Here is an 18415-nt window from a genome sequence, read left to right as displayed (position 1 = left end):
GGCTCATTGTTTTATTCCTAATGTTGTCATAAAAGATGCATTTCTTCCTCATTTTGTGTCCTCGTCCAGATTAAGTGACCTGAAATCTGGGGTTTGTTTGTTGACAGTCAGAGATACGCGTGTGTGAGTAGGAAAAGACAGTGCCTTGTCCCAGCGCCTGCTCCCATCGGGCCATCCCATAGCTCTTTGGGTACCCAGGTTGGTGATTTAGGCAGTTTAAGGGCAGCCACAGGGCAGGGTAGCTTTCTTCAAGCCACGTGGAAAACCAGTGTCACCTCTTCAAGGCCCCCCACATTCTGTGTGTGTAACTCCCTGGGGCTGTGGGCTGTGGCCTCAGTGCTTTCCAAGTTCTCGTCTGTCTCCTAGGGTTCCTTGGGACACATCCAGGGATCAGATGACCAGGCACCATTCTTGTAGGTACAGCACCTGCTTGCATTCCTAAGATGAGACGGAGGTGGTGGTGAGGACTGGTCATGAGAACCTGATATTGGACCAGAGAAAACAACCGTCCCTTCAACTGTCCCAAGTCTCAGCATGGTGGACCTTCAGCCCCAGTGGGAGTTGGCATTGTGGTGCATCCCCCGTTCTGCCTTAAGATCTGTTTCCTCGGCAGACTGTTGAAGGGGAAGCAGCTAGGAAGCTTCACACCCTGGCTTAAGACGCCAAGGGGGAGGTTTTTGAAAGATTTCAGGCTTGTCCACGGTGGTGTTAAGATTAGCTCCTGGGTCCTGGGAATTGGTGGTGATAGTATCTTACAGTGCAGGCTCGAGAAGCAGGGGGGGCAGGGGTTGTAAGAGGACCAGGGTGGGAGACACTGCAGTTCACTTGGACTTAGGAAGTAAGGATCTCCATTAACTCCTTCCTTCCTGCTTCCCTCCCTCATGGGCAGAAAGTCATTTGTCTTGGGTGTTTGCATAATGTCCTTGTTTTTGAAAATTCTAGTGAGAGTTTCCTGGTAATTCTCGTTGTTTCTTCAAATGTCAGTCATTTGGATATTTAGTTTCCCAAGTTTATTAAAACCCCTTCAAGCATAGCTGGCCCAGCTGAGACTGAAATTACCTTTCTGATGGTGCCAACTTATGCCTTGCGGAACCTGTGGCTTTTCTGTTCACAGCTCTGCTTGTTTTGAGTTGCCTTTGAAAGCCATGCCAGAGCCTGTTTGCCTGTTTTAAATGCCCCCTGGTCTGTGGAGGGGCTAACTCTCTACTTCACCGTGCCTCCTAACATGAAAAACAAGTACAGTGATGCCATTGGGAACTTGCCAGTTGGGGTTGCATCCTTTTTGAGTATTGTATACAAAGATCTGCAAAAATTGAGTTCCCATGTGGCTAGAAAAATGGTTTAAGTTCAAATCCAGGCCTCGGTTTTTCGGAGTCAGGAAGGCGTGGTAAACTTTCATCAGTTGGATAACTTTCATCAGAGAGAAAAGTTTGCTTGTGGAAAACGTTCTATATCTTTCCAGTTCTGCTGTATATAATTCAGAGCTTAAAGATGCTTTTTTAATCATCAGGAAAATGATTTACCTCTTCTTCTTGCACCATCTCAGTTGCTTCTTTGTATATACCTGGGGGTGAGGAGGAAAGCATGTCATCTGAGTACTTGAGGACTGGCTGTGTTTTTTCAGAGGTGCTGGTCCTAGCCGACATAGTCCCTTCCTTGTGTCCTCTCTACACTGCAATTGCCTCCTCTGTATTTTTTTTTAAATACGTCTACCACCCTAGAATGTTTAATTTCCCTTTTTTTTTTTTTTTTTTTTTTGCTGCACCACGTGGCTCGCAGGATCTTAATTCCCCAACCAGGGATTGAACTGTTGCCCTCGGCAGTGAGAGAGCAGAGTCCTAACCACTGGACTGCCAGGGAGTTCCCTAGAATGTTTAATTTCGTAATAGTAAGCTTGTTTGTCCTTAAGTTCATTTAGGGGTTGAATACCGAGAAGACCCTGCTTCATCAGTGAGCCATGGTTCCAGTCTCATGACTAAGGGTTTGGGCTGGTTGAGTTGTAGGACGGTGGACTCTGTGCCATGTGGAGTATGAAGTGAATGGGATGCGAGAAGAATCTTTAAAAAAAAAAAAAAAAAATTCCACACACACATATGGCATATGGGAATTCTAAGAATGTAGTTCTTAGGAATTAAATTCGCATCTAGCTATCACGGACGGCCTAACCTAAGGTTTTCTCTCTCCACTCCAGGAGGTGACTTTGGTCTGGAGACTTCCCCTTCAGTCCTGCCCCCTGGCCATGGTGGCGAGTTTTCTGTGAGCAGCCTTCCAGTGGCAGAGGACACCTACAGGGTGAGCTTGGCCAAAGGTGTCTCCATGTCTCTGCCTTCGTCACCTCTGCTGCCTCGACAGTCTCACTCTGTGCCATCAAGATCAACCAAAAAGTCCCCAGGTAAGCGAGCAACAAAACAGCCCCCAAACTACATGTATTGGAATTAGGCAGAACTAGTGCTTATAAGAAATCTTCTGGGAGAAGGTTTTTTCTTTGTTACGGTAACTTCTCGAAGAAGGGAATCTTTAAAAAAAAAAAAGATGATTTGAATAGATTGATTTCTTTAGTTCAACCTATATATAAACTATTTTGATTGCCCAGGCTATACTTTTACAAAGATTCATGTTATCAATATTAACCATCAGTTTTGTTTTCTTGTTCACAAATTAGGGAAACGCTATAATCTAAATTCACTGTGGTATGTTTAAAGGTTATGGATTTTGGCAAGTGTAATCTGACCACAGTCTGTTTATTACCACCCAGCGCTATATACTGATGTGTTTCCTTGATTACATCATCCAGCATTTGAACAGCTATAAAATTTAATTGTTGGTGAAAATTCAGACTTGTAAAGGGGTGGAACAAGGGACTTATGGATTACTTGCACGAAGTATTTTGGCTTCCCTTATGATTACCAACTTTTTGCACTTAACTTTATCAATAAAAACCCAAACATTATTTAACTTTAATCAGATGTGAGGAAGGCCTCTCCAAAATAATGATACCTGGAATCATAAAAGTTCTTTGATCTTCTTTTAGGTTTTCTGAGTATTTGTTTACTGAGGGCAAGATAAGTTGGGGCCTTATTGATCATATGCCACTGTAAGAATTGTTCACATTTACACATAAACATGTTTGGAATTGATCTAAGATATGCTCTGGGACTGTGAAATTGGTATCTGTTTTTGTAATCTCCTGAATGAGTGTATTACTTGAGATGTTATATGCATTATTTCTGAATCATTTAGTGGATATTTGCAGTTTATGTGGGGTAAAATTAAGAGCACAAACCTTAAGCTCTGAATGTTAGAAATGGTGCTGTGAATTGGTGAGTGTCCAAAATCTTTTATTGTTCTAGAACTTTCTTACTTTGGACAGCATTGTTTACAATCCAGTCATTAGCTGGAACTTGGAAACCTCTTTGGTATGAAGTGATTTCCTGTGCCAAGGAATCTGACCTGTTTATCAGTATTTGGGGAAATTCCTGGAATGTCCTTTCTTCCTTCTCTTTGCCCTCCCCCTCCTGCTATATCTCTTTGTCAGATTTCTTCTCTTCTTTCAAATTCCAGTTCCCACACTGCCTCTTTTGCCGGTTACCCCACTGGAATTACTCCTTTTTACAAATTGTGCACAGCATTTTACTTTTATTCTTATTAGCTTCATCATTTGTCCTTTTTTCTTGAATTAGTGTGTATGTGCTTCCTATGTCTGATGGTTGAGGATGGGCATGATGTCTTCTCCAAGTATACCTCATCTATATAAAACAGATAATAGAGGTTTCCCTCCTATAGTCTGTGCTACTGCAGATGAATTGATGCTGTTTGGGCCCTAGGATTGGAGAACACCTGAGAGACTCTGGGGAATACTGCATTTCAGATATAGTTTTATTAATAAAAAAATCAGTGTTAGTTTTAGTGGGACTTCACTCTTTAAAAATTTTTTTCCAGCTCTATTGAAATATAATCGACCCATGACATTGTAAGTTTAAGGTATACAACGTAGTGATTTGATATATATATATATATATATATATATATATATAAATTACAGACTGATTACCACAATAAGGTTAGCTAACATATTAATCACTTCACAGTTACTGTTTACTTATTTATTTTGTGGCATTTTAGAGGGACATCAGGTAGCAATGAATGGCATGGCAAGCTTGGGCAGAGTGGCAAGCCAGAAGGGTCTCATTTAGGCTGCAGGCACACCTGCAGAGAAATTCATGACAAGGTCTCGTCTCCTCTGTCCTGACCAAATTAGATATCTTTGGTTTTTGAGAAAATATCCCAAGGTTTGTTTTTCTCCATAGGAATAAATTTATTTCTACTAAGGTCTTTGCAAGGCCTTATGAATAGAAGAGAGTTAGTTAGTTCTGCAACATTCAACGTTTTAATGGGTTGAAGGAAATATTCTCCATATTAGATGCTTTTGGTCCAAATGATAATTAAATACACTAAGCAGATTCCTCTTTGGTGGGGCAGTGTTTGTGGATTGCCCAAATTTGTACATCAAATTAGTGTCTCACAGTGGTAATTTGGTTTCATTATCTTGGTAATTTTAATTCGAAAAGGAAAGTTAAAGGGAGAGATGCTTGCTTAAAAATGGCAGTGACTCAGGATGCATCAGACAGTAAACAATGTTTTTTCCACAGTGTCGAACACACACAGATTTCTGTTTAAACCATATTGTTGGAAAAGTATCTAGAGTCCTAATGTTCTACCTGCCTATACAAATAGTTGACTTACGGTTGTGAACACGCACTGGATTTTAAAATAGCCATCTATTTAAAAAGCTAGCACTGTTGTTGCTAATGATACAGTAAATACTGTGTGTGCACAGAGCCCGTGGGTAGAGACCCGCCCCCGCCTACCCCACCCCCTCTGTTTTCCCTCCCCGTCTGGCTTTGCTTCAAGAGCACATCATCTTTCAGCCCCAGCTCTGAAAGATGCTGACTTCTGTTCTCATTTGTAAGATTAGACGCCTTTTTCTTTTGTTTAAGGCAAAAACAAAATGAAAAAACTGCACCAAGAACCAAACCTGTTTTACTTGTTTGGATAGAACGTCTTCACTAATTGATGCTAATCAAGAAACTGTTGGCCCGAAACTATTATTCTAGCAAAGGTCAAATACTGTAAACTCCTGTCACAGGCACTCGGCACAGCCTGCATTAATAATGAAAGTTTGTATACTAGTATACTTGGTGATTAGCTCCTGGGCCATGGGAACTCAGGACCAGAGAAAATGTCATTAATGTCGCAGTAATGTGACCCTGCATTTCACATGACTGAGTTTCTTACGTTCCACTTACATTGCTAGTTATTATTTTTATTTACTCTCCTTCCACCTTGCTGCACCTTATTTATATGTTTTTCACTGCTAGTCGGAAGATTCAGTTTCCTGAGTACTGTTTCACATTTTTTGTTTTTTCTCTAAATGAAACATAAATTTTCTGATAATGAACACAAGGATCAGTATCCATTAAGTAGTTCTGTGGCTGGTGCAAGCCTTTTTGGATTAAGAATTCATTAATATTTGTAATGCATTCTTTCATCTCCCAGAGAAGAGCAAGCCCATTTCCTGTGGATTGTTTATTAGTAATATAATTTGTTACTTTATATTTGGATTACATTTCCCAGATCACTTTGGGCCCATTATGAAACAATCAAAAGGAGGCACAGAGCAACCATTTAAAACACTGTGAATGAGATAAAACGGCAGATGGTGAAAAGTGGGTGATACTGCTTTTCTCATCCTCGCTTATATGGGGAGACTGGGTAGTGCTGGTAATAGTCATGCCCCCTTAATTTGTGGTTTCTCTTTCTGTGGTTTCAGTTACTCGGGGTCAGTGTCCAAAAATATTAATGGAAAATTCCAGAAGTAAACAATTCATAAGTTTTTTTTTTTTTTTTTGGCTGCGTTGGGTCTTAGTTGGGGCATGTGGGATCTTCGTTGAGGCACACGGGATCTCTCGTTGCAGCGTGCAGGCTCTTCATTGTGGTGCGCGGGCTTGTCTCTAGTTGTGGCCTGCCTAGCCTGGCGGGCTCCAGGGCGCGTTGGGCTCTGTAGTTGGCGGCATGCGGGTTCTCTAGTTGAGGTGCACAAGCTCAGTAGTTGTGGCGCGCAGGCTTAGTTGCCCCGTGGCATGTGGGATCCTAATTCCCCGACCAGGGATCAAACCCGCATCCCCTGTGTGTGAAGGCGGATTCTTTACCACCGGACCACCAGGGAAGTCCCAACAGTTCATAAGTTTTAAATTGTGTGCCGTTCTGAGTAGCTCACGTGATGAAGTCTCGCTCTGTCCTGCCCAGAATGTGAATCGTCCCTCTGTCCAGTGTGCCCTGCCCATTGGTCTCTGCATAGCCCCCTCAGTCATCAGATCCACTGTTGTGATATCGAGGTGCTTGGGTTCAAGTAACCCTTATTTTACTTAATAAAGGACCTGAAGTGCAAGAGTAGTGATGCTGGCAGTTCAGATATGCAAAGAGAAACCGTCAAGTGCTTCCTTTAAGTGAAAAGTTTCTTGACTTAATAAGGAAAAAAAAAAAATCATATGCTGAGGTAGCTAAGATCTACGGTAAGAACGAATTTTCTATTCGTGAAATTGTGAAGAAGGAAAAAAATGTGTGCTAGTTTTGCTCTCGCACCTCAGACTGTAAAAGTTATGGCCACGGTATGTGATAAGTGCTTTAGTTAAGATGGAAAATGTGTTAAATTTGTACAGTAAGGTACTTTGAGAGAGAGACCCCATTCTATTTTATTGTTAGTCACTGTCGTTAATCTCTTACTTTGCCTAACTTATAAATTAAACTTTATCATAGGTATGTATGCATAGGAAAAAACCCTATAGTATATACGGGGTTCAGTACTATTGGCAGTTTCAGGCATCCACTGGGGGTCTTGGAACGTATGAGGGGAGCTGCTGTACTTGCATCTCTGCCATCTCCAGTCCCAGTTCTGTCTCAGTTGACAGAGCTGATGCAGCAGTTTTGAAAACCCCTCTGGCTGTCTGTTTCTTTAAGGGAAAAACCTCAAAGCTGACAGGCTGTAAAGTGGAAATCATTCTGCCCTTTGATTCTTGGACCATGAATTAATGTCCACCAAGGCCCTCCTTCCCTCACCCCGCTGGAGTGTTTCTTGTAGAAAATTTGGAAATCCCAGTGTAGAGACAGAACTATGCTTAGTGTTTTGATTTTCTAGTTTTTTTTTTTTTTCCAGTCGATTCTTCCTAAACCCAGGACCACACGTGCTTTGCCATTTTTCACTGAATATTATATCATGAGCACGTTCCAGTTTGCTTGAAGAACTTGACATTCGATGTCCATTGTTTCAATATTCCGTAATTGATTTTTAACTAATTTCTGACTGTTAGATATTTACATTATTTTTCAGTTTTAAAAAATTGTAGTGTGAGCCAAGATATTTTGTTTTTGCTATTAAATGCCTATGAATTTTTAATTTTATAAATGTATTTATTTTATTTATTTTATTTTTGGCTGTGTTGGGTCTTTGTTGCGGTGCACGGGCTTCTCATTGCAGTGGCTTCTCTTTTTGCGGAGCACGGGCTCTAGGCGTGCAGCCTTCAGTAGTTGTGGCACGTGGGCTCAGTAGTTGTGATGCACGGGCTTAGTTGCTCCACGATATGTGGGATCTTCCCGGACCAGGGCTCGAACCCGTGTCCCCCGCACTGGTAGGTGGATTCTTAACCACTGCACCACCAGGGAAGCCCGAATTTTTAATTTTAGATGTGATAAAATACACATAATAAAATTTCCCATCTCAACCATTTTTAAATGTACAGTTTAGTCATGTTACATACACTTACATTGTTGTGCACCCAGTCTCCAGAACTCCCGATGTGAATATTTTTGTTCAGTAACTTTTACATACATCTGATCTCTCAAGAGTGGCAGGTTCCCAGAAGTGGCAGTTTTGCACTAAATGGACTGCATTTTTAAGGATTTAAAGATTCTTGGTACATACTGCCTGGTCACTTTACAAAAAGCTGCATTGATTTCACATTCCCTCCAGCATTCTTCGCGTGACCTCCTTTTGAAGTCAACATCTTCAGGGGACAGTCTTGAGTGGATGGTGCTACTAGGTGCTTTGTCAGGCCTCGCTGTGGACCACTGAGAATTACCAAGAGGAGGCTGAGAGTAGTCATTCTGTAACCCTCCTCTTTTGAACTTCCCTTCTGTCTGCGCTTCTCAATTTCCATTTTTTCTTTCTTTCCAAGGTACTATGGCAGGGGAATTATCACAGCTGAGTCAGATCAAGTTCACGGTCAGAACCACACTCAGCTGGCTTCCAGTTTTAGCTACTGCCGCAGTCTCTGTTCTGTGTGCAGACCTTGGAGGATCACAGACAGGTTGGGGTTGGCAAGGCCTATAGGGCACAACCAGTCAGGCCTCTTTGCAGATACGGAAGCATCATTACGGAACTTGCCCCAGTGTGCAAGTTAAGGTAGAGGCTGCCCGAAGTCCAGCCCCCTGCCCTGCCCCAGCACGTTCTCCTGTGCCAGTGCTAGTCTGCATTGTTCTGTCTGCACACTGCTGACACCTGAGCTGTAGGTGACATGGCACTGTGTTCTGGTTGCATGCCCCGGGGGGGTGGGGAGAGGCTATAGGCTGGAGGTTGTACACACAAGCATCTGTGAGGCTTCTTCCTAGGGAGTTGGAGGATAGCGCAGGGAACACACAGTCTCAGCACAGGTCTGCTGGCAGAACCAGCGTTCTCAGTCCTGCTGTCACCTCTGAGTGGTCTGGTCACGAGCAGGGCTCTGACCTTCAGCAAGGGCGGTTCCTCCTGCTTTGGTGAACTGGACAGCTCTCTTTGTTTCCTCCTGCAAACTTGTTATATGACCGCCTACTCCAAGGAGCCAGGCGGCCCTGCCTGTACCTTACTGCTGCATGCAGCCATGACCAGGACACACACATACTTTGTTGTGCTGTGCTCACACACAGACCTGTGTGCGTTCGGTTTGTTCCACTGTGAACTTAAGGACCTTTGAGTGCCGTTAATTCTCCTGCCTGTGAGTCCTGGTTCGCCCATACACAATTTGGCTGTACCATGCGATCATGACCAGGAATTTTAAAGAAGACTGCTGCCTGGGTCCTACCTTCAGAGATTCTGATTTAGTGCATGTGAGGTATGGCCTGGGCATTGGGATTTTAAAAAAATCTTCCCAGGTGATTCTAATATGTAGCAAAGTTTGAGAACCACCGGTAAGGAATATGTGATTATATGATAAAATTCCTTTTCAGTGAAGGTAGACGTAGATATTTGTTATCTTGATTTTTTAAATTTTAGAGTACTTGTGGAGGATAATTCATTACAAAAATGTACAAAACAAGGTACAGTAAATCTTGGTCCCTTCCACCCCCTGTGCCCCTAAAAAGACAACCATTTCTGACAGTTGGTTGAATTTCTTTTTTTTTCTTTATTTGTTTTATTTATTGGCTGTGTTGGGTCTTCGTTGCTGTGTGCGGGCTTTCTCTAGTTGCAGCGAGCGAGGGCTACTCTTTGTTGCAGTGTGCGGGCTTCTCATTGCAGTGGCTTCTCTTTGTTGCAGAGCACAGGCTCTAGGCATGTGGGCTGCAGTAGCTGTGGCACGCGGGCTCAGTAGTTGTGCCTCATAGGCTCTAGAGCACAGGCTCAGCAGTTGTGGCACACAGGCCTAGCTGCTCCGTGGCATGTGGGGTCCTCCCAGACCAGGGCTTGAACCCTTGTCCCCTGCACTGGCAGGCGGACTCTTAACCACTGCGCCACCAGGGAAGTCCGGTTGAATTTCTTTCCTGCCTTGTTTCTGTAGTGAATAAACGATAGTATTTGCCCACTCCCCCTAGCATTGTACATGTAAGACGATCCCAGTTTCCCACTAAATAAAGAACATTCTTATATATTAATATTTAAAAGCCTCTTTATATTTTCATTGGATAGGCTTTAACTCTAGGATTACTAGTTGAAAAGTTTTTTGATTAATGTTGTGAATGGATTATTATATACTTGTTGGTCATTTGTACTTTTTTCTTTGGGGAATTCTTGTGGTATTTGTCTTCTGTTCTACTGGGGCAGTATAGTTCTTACTGAATTACCACAGCTTTCTTATTGTTTGTTTTAAGGCCATCAGTCATGTATGTTATTCAAAAATTTTCCCAGTTCATGATTTTCCATTAGGTTTATAGTGTTTTATGACTCACAAAAGTTTTTTGTTCTTTCAATTCAAATTTACATATTTTTCCATTATCATTTATCCCTTTGCATTTTTTAAAAAACAGCTTTATTGGGATATTTTGCATATCTTATAATTCATCCATTTAAAGTTTACAGTTCAGTGTTCTTAGCATTTTCACGGGGTTGTGCATGCATTGCCACAATCTAATTTTAGAACATTTTTATGTCCCTTTAAAAAAAAATCCATTTGCATTAGCAGTTACTCCACATTCCTCCCTCCCTCCAGCCCCCCACCCCACAGCCCTAAGCAAACACTAATCTATTTTTTTTTCCTTTATGGATTTGCCTGTTTGGGGCATTTCGTATAAATAGAATCATATGATATATGTGGTCTTTTGTGACTGGCTTCTTTCATGTATGTATTATATATGCCACGTTTTTTAATCCATTCTTCAGTTTATGGACGTTTGAGTTGTTTCCACTTTTTGGCTATTATGAATAATGCTGCTATGAACATTTGTGTATGCATTTTTGTGTGATTGTAGCTTTTCATTTTTTTCTGGGGTACATACCAAGGAGTGGAATTGCTGGATTAATATGATAACTCTATGTTTAACCTTTTGAAGTACTGCCAAATTATTTTGCAACATGACTGCACTATTTTGGATTCCCAGCTGTGGAGTATGAGGTTTCCAGTTTCTCCACATCCTCGCCAACTCTTGTTATTATCAATCTTTTTGATTATAGCCATTGTAGTACATGTGAACTGGTATCTCATTGTAATTGTAAGAATTCTTTGTATGTTCTAGATACAAGTTACGCAATATGCAAATATTTTCTTCCATTCTGTGCTCTTCATACTATTGTCATAAGTGCAGAAGTTTCAAATTTTGATGTCCAGTTTATTAATATTTTGCTGCTGTCTTTTTGATGTCGTATCCAAGAAACTATTGCCTAGTCTAAGGTCACAAAGATTTATGCCTATGTGTCCTCCTAAGAGTTTTATAGTTTTAACTCTTACATTTAGGTCTGGATCCTTTTTAACTCCATTTTTTGTGAATGGTGTGTGGTAGGGGTCATCTTCATTCTTTCGCACCATTTATTGACAAGTCGATTCTTTTCCCGCTGAATGGACTTTGAGTGATCAAGTCACTGTTTGCCCAGACCAGCCCTTCTATTCCACTTCCCCTTTGCTTATTCTCCTCCTTCTGTCTTAGGTCAAAACTTTCGCTTTCAGAGTTGACCTCAGGTGTGGCTTGCATCTGTTGCTTCATCCAGCCTTCCTTTATGTCTCTCCTTTTCCCTGTATGAGAAGAAACTTTTTGTTCCAAACACCTGTAGCACTGTGCCGCCTCCTCCCTCGGCACTGCCTTTCATGGCGTTTCTCTGCCTTGGCATTCCATGAGCTCCTTGTCTTTGGATCTTGCCTTTGTTTCCCCTTGGATACTTGGAAACAGGATCTAATCATTTCCTTCAGACAGTTACCCTGGTGATGGGGCACTGGTATGCACCTATTAAAATGAGTAGGATTTTAGTAGTCCACCTTCACCAGTTGCATGTGATTGGTTGAAAATCAGGAAAGCAATTTAAATTGCAGTACCTTGCATTTGTAAAGCTGGGAGCATACCTTTCCCCACATCTAGAGAGAACTGATGCTTAATTAAGGTCCTACCTCTCTCAGGACTTCGCTGTGATCAGGGATGGGCAGAGAGTAGTATGTTTGAAACTGGTTCAGCAGCCTTCTCATGCCTCCTTTTCTATGTTCCTGTCACTCTTCTACTTTCTCGGGCTTCTGGCATTTTCTTGCTGCATGTTTCCCGCCACCTGCAGTTAATGATGACTGGAGGTTTTACCCAGTCATACTTTACAGCAGTGTCAGCCGCACCCTTTGGTGGTGTCAGATGGCGGCTAGAACAAACCAAGTGCCGTGCTCAGAAATGAGGGTTTTTCCCTTAATAGATGGGAGCAGAGGCAGTGGCGGTGGGAACCTCTTCTTTTTGATCATTTCTGATTCACAGAGAAACACAGAAGTCACAGAAGCCCATGGAAGCTATCACACCCGTATCTAACATTAATGAAAGTTAGTGAGAGGTCAAAACCGACAGGAAGGGAAGGATTGATGTTCCAGCCTGAATCCTCAAATTTGTAGTGAAGCAAGTCTGTGGGTGGGTCAGCAGGAACAGCTGGATTTGTTCCAGGCAGAGTGGCAAAGCTGTGCAAAGCTGGGAGTTGGGAAGCGAAAGTGGACATAGAATGGTGATCTCTAGAAGAGAGGTCAGTAAGAGCTGGAGTGTCCTGCAAAAGGAAAACCAGGACCATCAAGAAAATCTTCATTATTCAGGCCTGGAGTGTTGAAACCAGTGAGCTTTGCCTCTGGGGGTTTATCGAGAGTTACCAGCTAACAGTTACAGATGGAACCCCTTTTCTGTGCCAGGGTTCTGAGAAATAAAATTTAGGAAACTCTTCCAAGGAGATGTGACTTTCTTTTTGCTTCTCCACCAACAAAATGCTCCTTTATTGGCCAAAGGTCCTAAGCGGCAGTTAATGAGCTCACCTTTTTTAAAAAATAGAATTTATTTAAGAACAGTTTTAGGTTCACTGCAGAACTGAATGGAAGGTACAGAGATTTCCTGTTGACTCCTGTCCCCACACATGCATGGCCTCCCTCATTGTCAATATCCCCACCAGAGGGTACATTTGTTACAGCTAATGAATCTGTATTGACACATCTTTATCACCCGAAGTCCAAAGTGTACATTATGGTGTTAGACATTCTCTGAGTTTGGACAAATGTATAATGACATGTATCCATAAATGTGGTGTTGTACAGAATTTTTACTGCCCCCAAAATCCTCTGTGCTTCACCTAATCGTCCCTCTCTCCCTACCCCAACTCAAGCCCCTGGCAACTACTGATCTTTTTACTGTCTCCATGGTTTTGCCTTTTCCAGAATGTCATATAGTTGAAATTATACAGTATGTAGGCTTTTCAGATTGGTTTTTTCGTTTAGTAATAGGCATTTAAGATTCCTCCATGTCTTTTCATGGCTTGAGAGCTCATCTTTTTTTTAGTGCTGAATAAAATTCCATCGTCTGGATGTACCACAGTTATTTATCCATTCATCTACTGAAGGACATCTCGGTTGCTTTGAGGTTTTGGCAGTTATGAATAAAACTGCTGCAAACATCTGTGAACAGGTTTTTGTGTGGACATAAGTTTTCAACTCGTTTAGGTAGATAAATACCAAGGAACATGATTGCTGGATCATATAGTAAGAGTGCTTAGTTTCATAAGGAACCAACAAACTGTCTTCTGAAGTTGCTGTACCCATTTTGCATTCTCACAAGCAATGAATGAGAGTTCCTGTGGCTCTGCATCCTCGCTAGCATTTGGTGGTGTTAGTGTTTTGGATTTTGGCCTTTCTAATAGGTGTATGGTGGTGTCTTGTTGTTTTAATTGGCATTTCCCTGATGACACATGTTGTGGTGCATCTTTTTGTATGCTTATTTGCCATCTGTATATCTTCTTCGGTGAGGTGTCTGCTAAGATTTGGTCCTTTTTAAAAATCAGGTTGTTTTCTTAATGTTGAGTTTTAAGAGTTCTTTGTATATTTTGGATAACAGTCCTTTCTCAGATATATCTTTTACAAATATTTTCTCCTTGTCTGTGGCTCATCTTCTTAGTCTGTTGACATTGTCTTTCTCAGAGCAGAAGCTTTTAGTTTTAATGAAGTCCAGCTTATCAGTGATTTCTCCCATGAATAATACCTTTGGTATTATATCTAAAAAGCCCTTGCCATACCCAAGGTCATATAGCTTTTCTCCTATTTTACCTTCTGGAAGTTTTATAGTTTTGTTTTAAGTCTGTGAGCCATTTTGAGTTAAATTTTGTGAAGGGTGTGGAGTTTGTGTCCAGATTCATTTTTTTGTATGTGGACATCCAGTTATTCCAGCACCATTTGTTGAAAAGACTTTGCTCCATTGTATTGCCTTTGCTCCTTTGTGAAAGATCAGTTGACTGTATTTATATGGGTCTATTTCTAGGCTTTCTGTTATGTTCCATTGATCTGTTTGTCTATTCTGTGCCAATACCACACTGTCTTGATTACTTTAGCTTTATAGTAAATCTTGAAGTCTGCTAGAAGAACTGTGTTCTTCTTCTTCAGTGTTATGTTGGCTATTATGGGTCTTTTGCCTCTCTGTATAAACTTTAGAATCAGTTTGTCAGTATCCACAAAATAATTTGTTGGGGCTTTGATTGAGATTATATTGAATCTGTTGATCAACTTGGGAAGAACTGACACCTTGACAGTATTGAGTCTTCCCATCCTTGAATGTGGACCATCTCTCATTTTGTTAGTTCTTTGATTTCTTTCTTCTGTGTTTTGTAGCTTTCCTCACATAAATCTTGTATCTATTTTGCTTTTTATACCTAAGTATTTCATTTTGAGGGATGCTAATGCAAATGGTATCCTATTTTTAATTTCATATTCCACTTGTTCTTTGCTGGCATATAGAAAATTGATTGACTTTTGTATATTAACCTTGTATCTTAGAACCTTGCTATAATCCCTTGTTACAGGAGTTTTTGGTCAGTTCTTTCAGATTTTCTACATTGATGGTCATGTCATCTGTGAACAAAGACAGTTTTATTTCTTCCTTCCCAAGCTGTATACCTTTTATTTCCTTTTCTTACCTTATTGCATTAGCTAGAACTTCTAGTACAATGTTGAAAAGGAGTGGAGAGAGGGGATATCCTTGCCTTGTTCCTGATCTCAGTGAGAAAGCTTTTTGTTTCCACCAGTAAGTATATTAGCTGTAGAGTTTTTATAGATATCTTTGTCCAGGTGAGGAAGTTCCCCTCTATTCCTAGTTTACTGAGAGTTTTTATCAAGAATTCGTGTTAGATTTTGTCAAATACATATTCTGCATCTATTGATATGACCATGTGATTTTGCTTTTTAGCCTATTAATGTGATGGATTACATTAATTGATTTCCTAGTGATGAACCAGCCTTGCACACCTGGGATAAATCCCACTTGGTTGTGATGTGTAATTCTTTTTATACGTTCTTAGATTCAATTTGATAGTATTTTGTTGAGGATTTTTTCATCTATGCTCATGAGAGATATTGTTCTGTAGGTTTCTTATAATGTCTTTGTCTGGTTTTGGTATTAGAGCAATGTTGGCTTCATAGAATGAGTTAGGAAGTATTCCTTCTGCTTCTATCCTCTGAGAGAGATTGTAGAGAATTGGTACCTATCTGGGCTTGGTGTTTTCTGTTTTGGAAAGTTATTAATTATTGATTCAATTTCTTTAATAGATATAGACCTACTCAGAATCAATTTCACTTTTGGAAAAGCCTAGGAGAATAAGTTAGCCACCATAAGTTAGGAACTTGTGAGTCTCTGGTTTTAGCTGAGTTGTTAATGATCCTGATAAGTGCCTGTCTCCACCCCAGTCTTGGGCAGGTTGGAACTGTATTCACCTCCCACTTGGTGTGCTTGGTTAAGTTATAGGTGTTTCTTCATCTGGGCGATGGGGGTAATAATGGTGCTTCTCTTATAGGGTAAGTGAAATTGCAATGTATACCGTAAAGCGTAGGGCATGGTACACAAGCTCTCCTTTGGTGCTTGCTATTTCACTGCAACCGTTTGCCTTGGAGCCCATCTTCAACTTCCTTCATCTGACTCAGTGGCTGATCCTCACAGTTTCGGTCCTCTTGATTCCCTATCCACAGCCAGATGCTTCCCAGTGGAATTTTACCCTCAGATCTGTATGCTTTCTGGCATACATATGTCTTCTTGATGTGCAGCAGGCTTTGTTCCCTGTGAATAGGACATGAAAGCAGCATAACGCAGTGACTGACCGACTGTCTGGATTCCAGTTCCAGCTCTGCCATCAACTACTTGTGTTATTCATCTTCTTTTGGTTTGCACATGATTCGTGTGAAGTAATTAAAATTATGTTGTAAAATTGCCCTGTAAAGGAAGCCAGCTCTTGGAACTAGTGATGCAAATGCAAAGGTTTAAGAAAGCAGTAGTTCTTAGCAGAAAAGAGACAATTAGGTAAAGAAAAAAGGTCGGATTCCTGGTGGTGCTCTGCCTCAATAATCTGTGAAGCTCCCGTGAGCTCTTCGTTGAAATGAGAAATAGTGATTCATGAAGCTGATAGAGAGTAAGTGCTCCAGAAGGGTTCAAATGTGTTCACTGGGCAGTGAGAGCAAAACTCCAGTGAAAGTTGAGCAGACAACTTATTGTCTGAAGCTAAGCACGAGAACAGGGTTACGAAGTTGCTCCTTACACAGGTAAATGAAAAAGAATGTAAGGCAGAAACATTTGCGTCAGGTTACCCTTGAGCATGCCTTAAATTGCTCATAAATGCTACATGTAGACACAGCGTCTTTGGATGGTACCACCATTTTTCTTCTGCCATTGGCAGATTGTTGTGTTTTGTTTTGTTTTTTGCACCAGGTGAAGTAGATAGTTTGTACTTAGGATGGCTTTGTACCAGAAATTACGTACTTTATACACCAGAATTCCACTATGTGAGAAGCACATAGGGGCTGAGAGTGGCTGAGGGAGAAGCAGATGTGTGTGTCTCATCCTCCAGAACCATCCCCCATCTTGTAGAACACATGTAGTTGAATGCAAGTGAGGTAACTCTGCTCCACTGTAACACAGGAGGGGAGTGGCATCTGAGAATGCAAGAAGTGTATGGATACTTCTGTCTCCGGCATTTTGACGTTTCACAGGGACTCTGGATGTTGACGGTCTTCAGTAATCAAAAGAAAATATACGCCTGTTGTACACATCCTGGAGTCTAGTGTTAATATTTGACATGGAAACTGGAGGTCTTGGCGGTGAGGCTGACAGGCTAGGACTCTCCTGTTGTGTCAATCAAAGAATGATTGTCGACTTTGAGCTCTTTAGCAAAAATTCAATAACTTTATTAGAAATAATTTACTTTTACAAAATAATTTACAACCTTTTTTTCCACTTCTACAGTTCCTATTAGAGCCAGATGTATTCTCTAAGATTTGAATGAGTGTGTACATGTTCTCATGTACACATTAAAATATGAGTATATGCATGCAAAAGATTTGCAGAGTCCATGATTTGTTTGTTTGGGGGTGTTTTTGGAAGTTGTGAGGTTTAAGCAGATCTTGTTTGCATTAGATAAGCTTGAACTTCTGTACACTCCGCCTTTTCCCTCGCTGCCTTCTAGGTGGAGAAATTCTACCCAAGCTATGTGGTGTTGTGGGAAGCTTCTGGCCCTAAAAGACAGACAGACCTGGGTTCAAATCCTGTTCTCAGTAGCTGTGTGTCCTTGGAAATTACTTTGCCACTTCTCTGATTCTCGGTTTCCTCATCTGGGAATGAGAATGAACTACCTACTGTATTGGCCTTGGAGAGGATAGAGGGAATGCTTGACAAGTGCCTGGCTCCTAAAACCCCCACAAGAAACGCTTCTGCTGCCCCTGATTCCCAAGAGCGGGTAATTCGCCCCTCTCTCCCTGTGTTGGCCTCTCTCCTACTTCTTGTTTTGGCTTCAGTCTGGTTTTCTGACATGGACAGCAGGGAAAGCTCCACTGCCTCAGTGCAGGGACCTGTAAAGTCTAACTGTTGATATTTGGATATGGGTTTGTTAGCTCTGGTCATGGTTTTCTCCTGTTGTCTGTGCTGCTCCCAACCAAATGCCTTGTTTATTCTTGGTCCTATTGTAGCTCTTATTGAAAGTGATAAAGGTCAACCTGTGAGAATGCAAGTAACCATGTTTTGGAGGAGTGTGGAAAGCAGTTCCCAAGGAAGCAAACTGGTGCTAAAGATGTTGGGGGTGAGAGTAGGGAAACCACCCAGCATCTGTGTGTTGTCTTGAGGTGACGTTTGCTTCTGCCCGGCTCTACAGGATGCCTCGGAACGGCCACCTGAGCCCTACAAGACTCTCAGTCAGGAAGAAGTGGTGTCACAGTCCAGACCCAGGACTTGATATTAACTTGATGTTAAGTTTTACTGCATATTTTTCTTAAGTTTGTGGTGTTTTAATAAGCAATTGAGGAATAACAGGTCCTTTTAAGGCAGGAAAAATATGACTGTAGCTTGATACCTGCCAGTCACGTGACTGACTCACACTGTTGCTTGTAGATTTCTTCATGATACACAGAAAGGAAAAAATAAAGATGTGTTGAGTCCCTTGTGTTTTCCCTGAAACGAGAAAGGAACGTCCTAGCAGACTGCTTAAGAGAAT

General features: G+C 41.4%; 1 protein-coding gene across 3 annotated transcripts in view; it reads left to right on the top strand.

Moving 5' to 3' along the window:
- The window catches only part of TANC1 (tetratricopeptide repeat, ankyrin repeat and coiled-coil containing 1), a 239500-nt gene that overhangs the window by 108956 nt on the left and 112129 nt on the right, over nt 1-18415 (top strand). For all 3 annotated transcript variants that reach the window (XM_082395219.1, XM_082395220.1, XM_082395218.1), the window contains one exon: nt 2192-2392. In XM_082395219.1, coding sequence (XP_082251345.1) covers nt 2192-2392 — 201 coding nt within the window. The remainder of the gene's footprint in view (nt 1-2191; nt 2393-18415) is intronic.

The sequence above is a fragment of the Balaenoptera borealis genome, assembly GCF_965194805.1.
Source record: "Balaenoptera borealis genome assembly, chromosome: 6".
In the NCBI taxonomy this organism is placed as follows: Eukaryota; Metazoa; Chordata; class Mammalia; order Artiodactyla; family Balaenopteridae; genus Balaenoptera; species Balaenoptera borealis.
The sequence above is the reverse complement of the archived record's forward strand: the minus strand, read 5'-3'. Positions and strand labels throughout refer to the sequence as shown.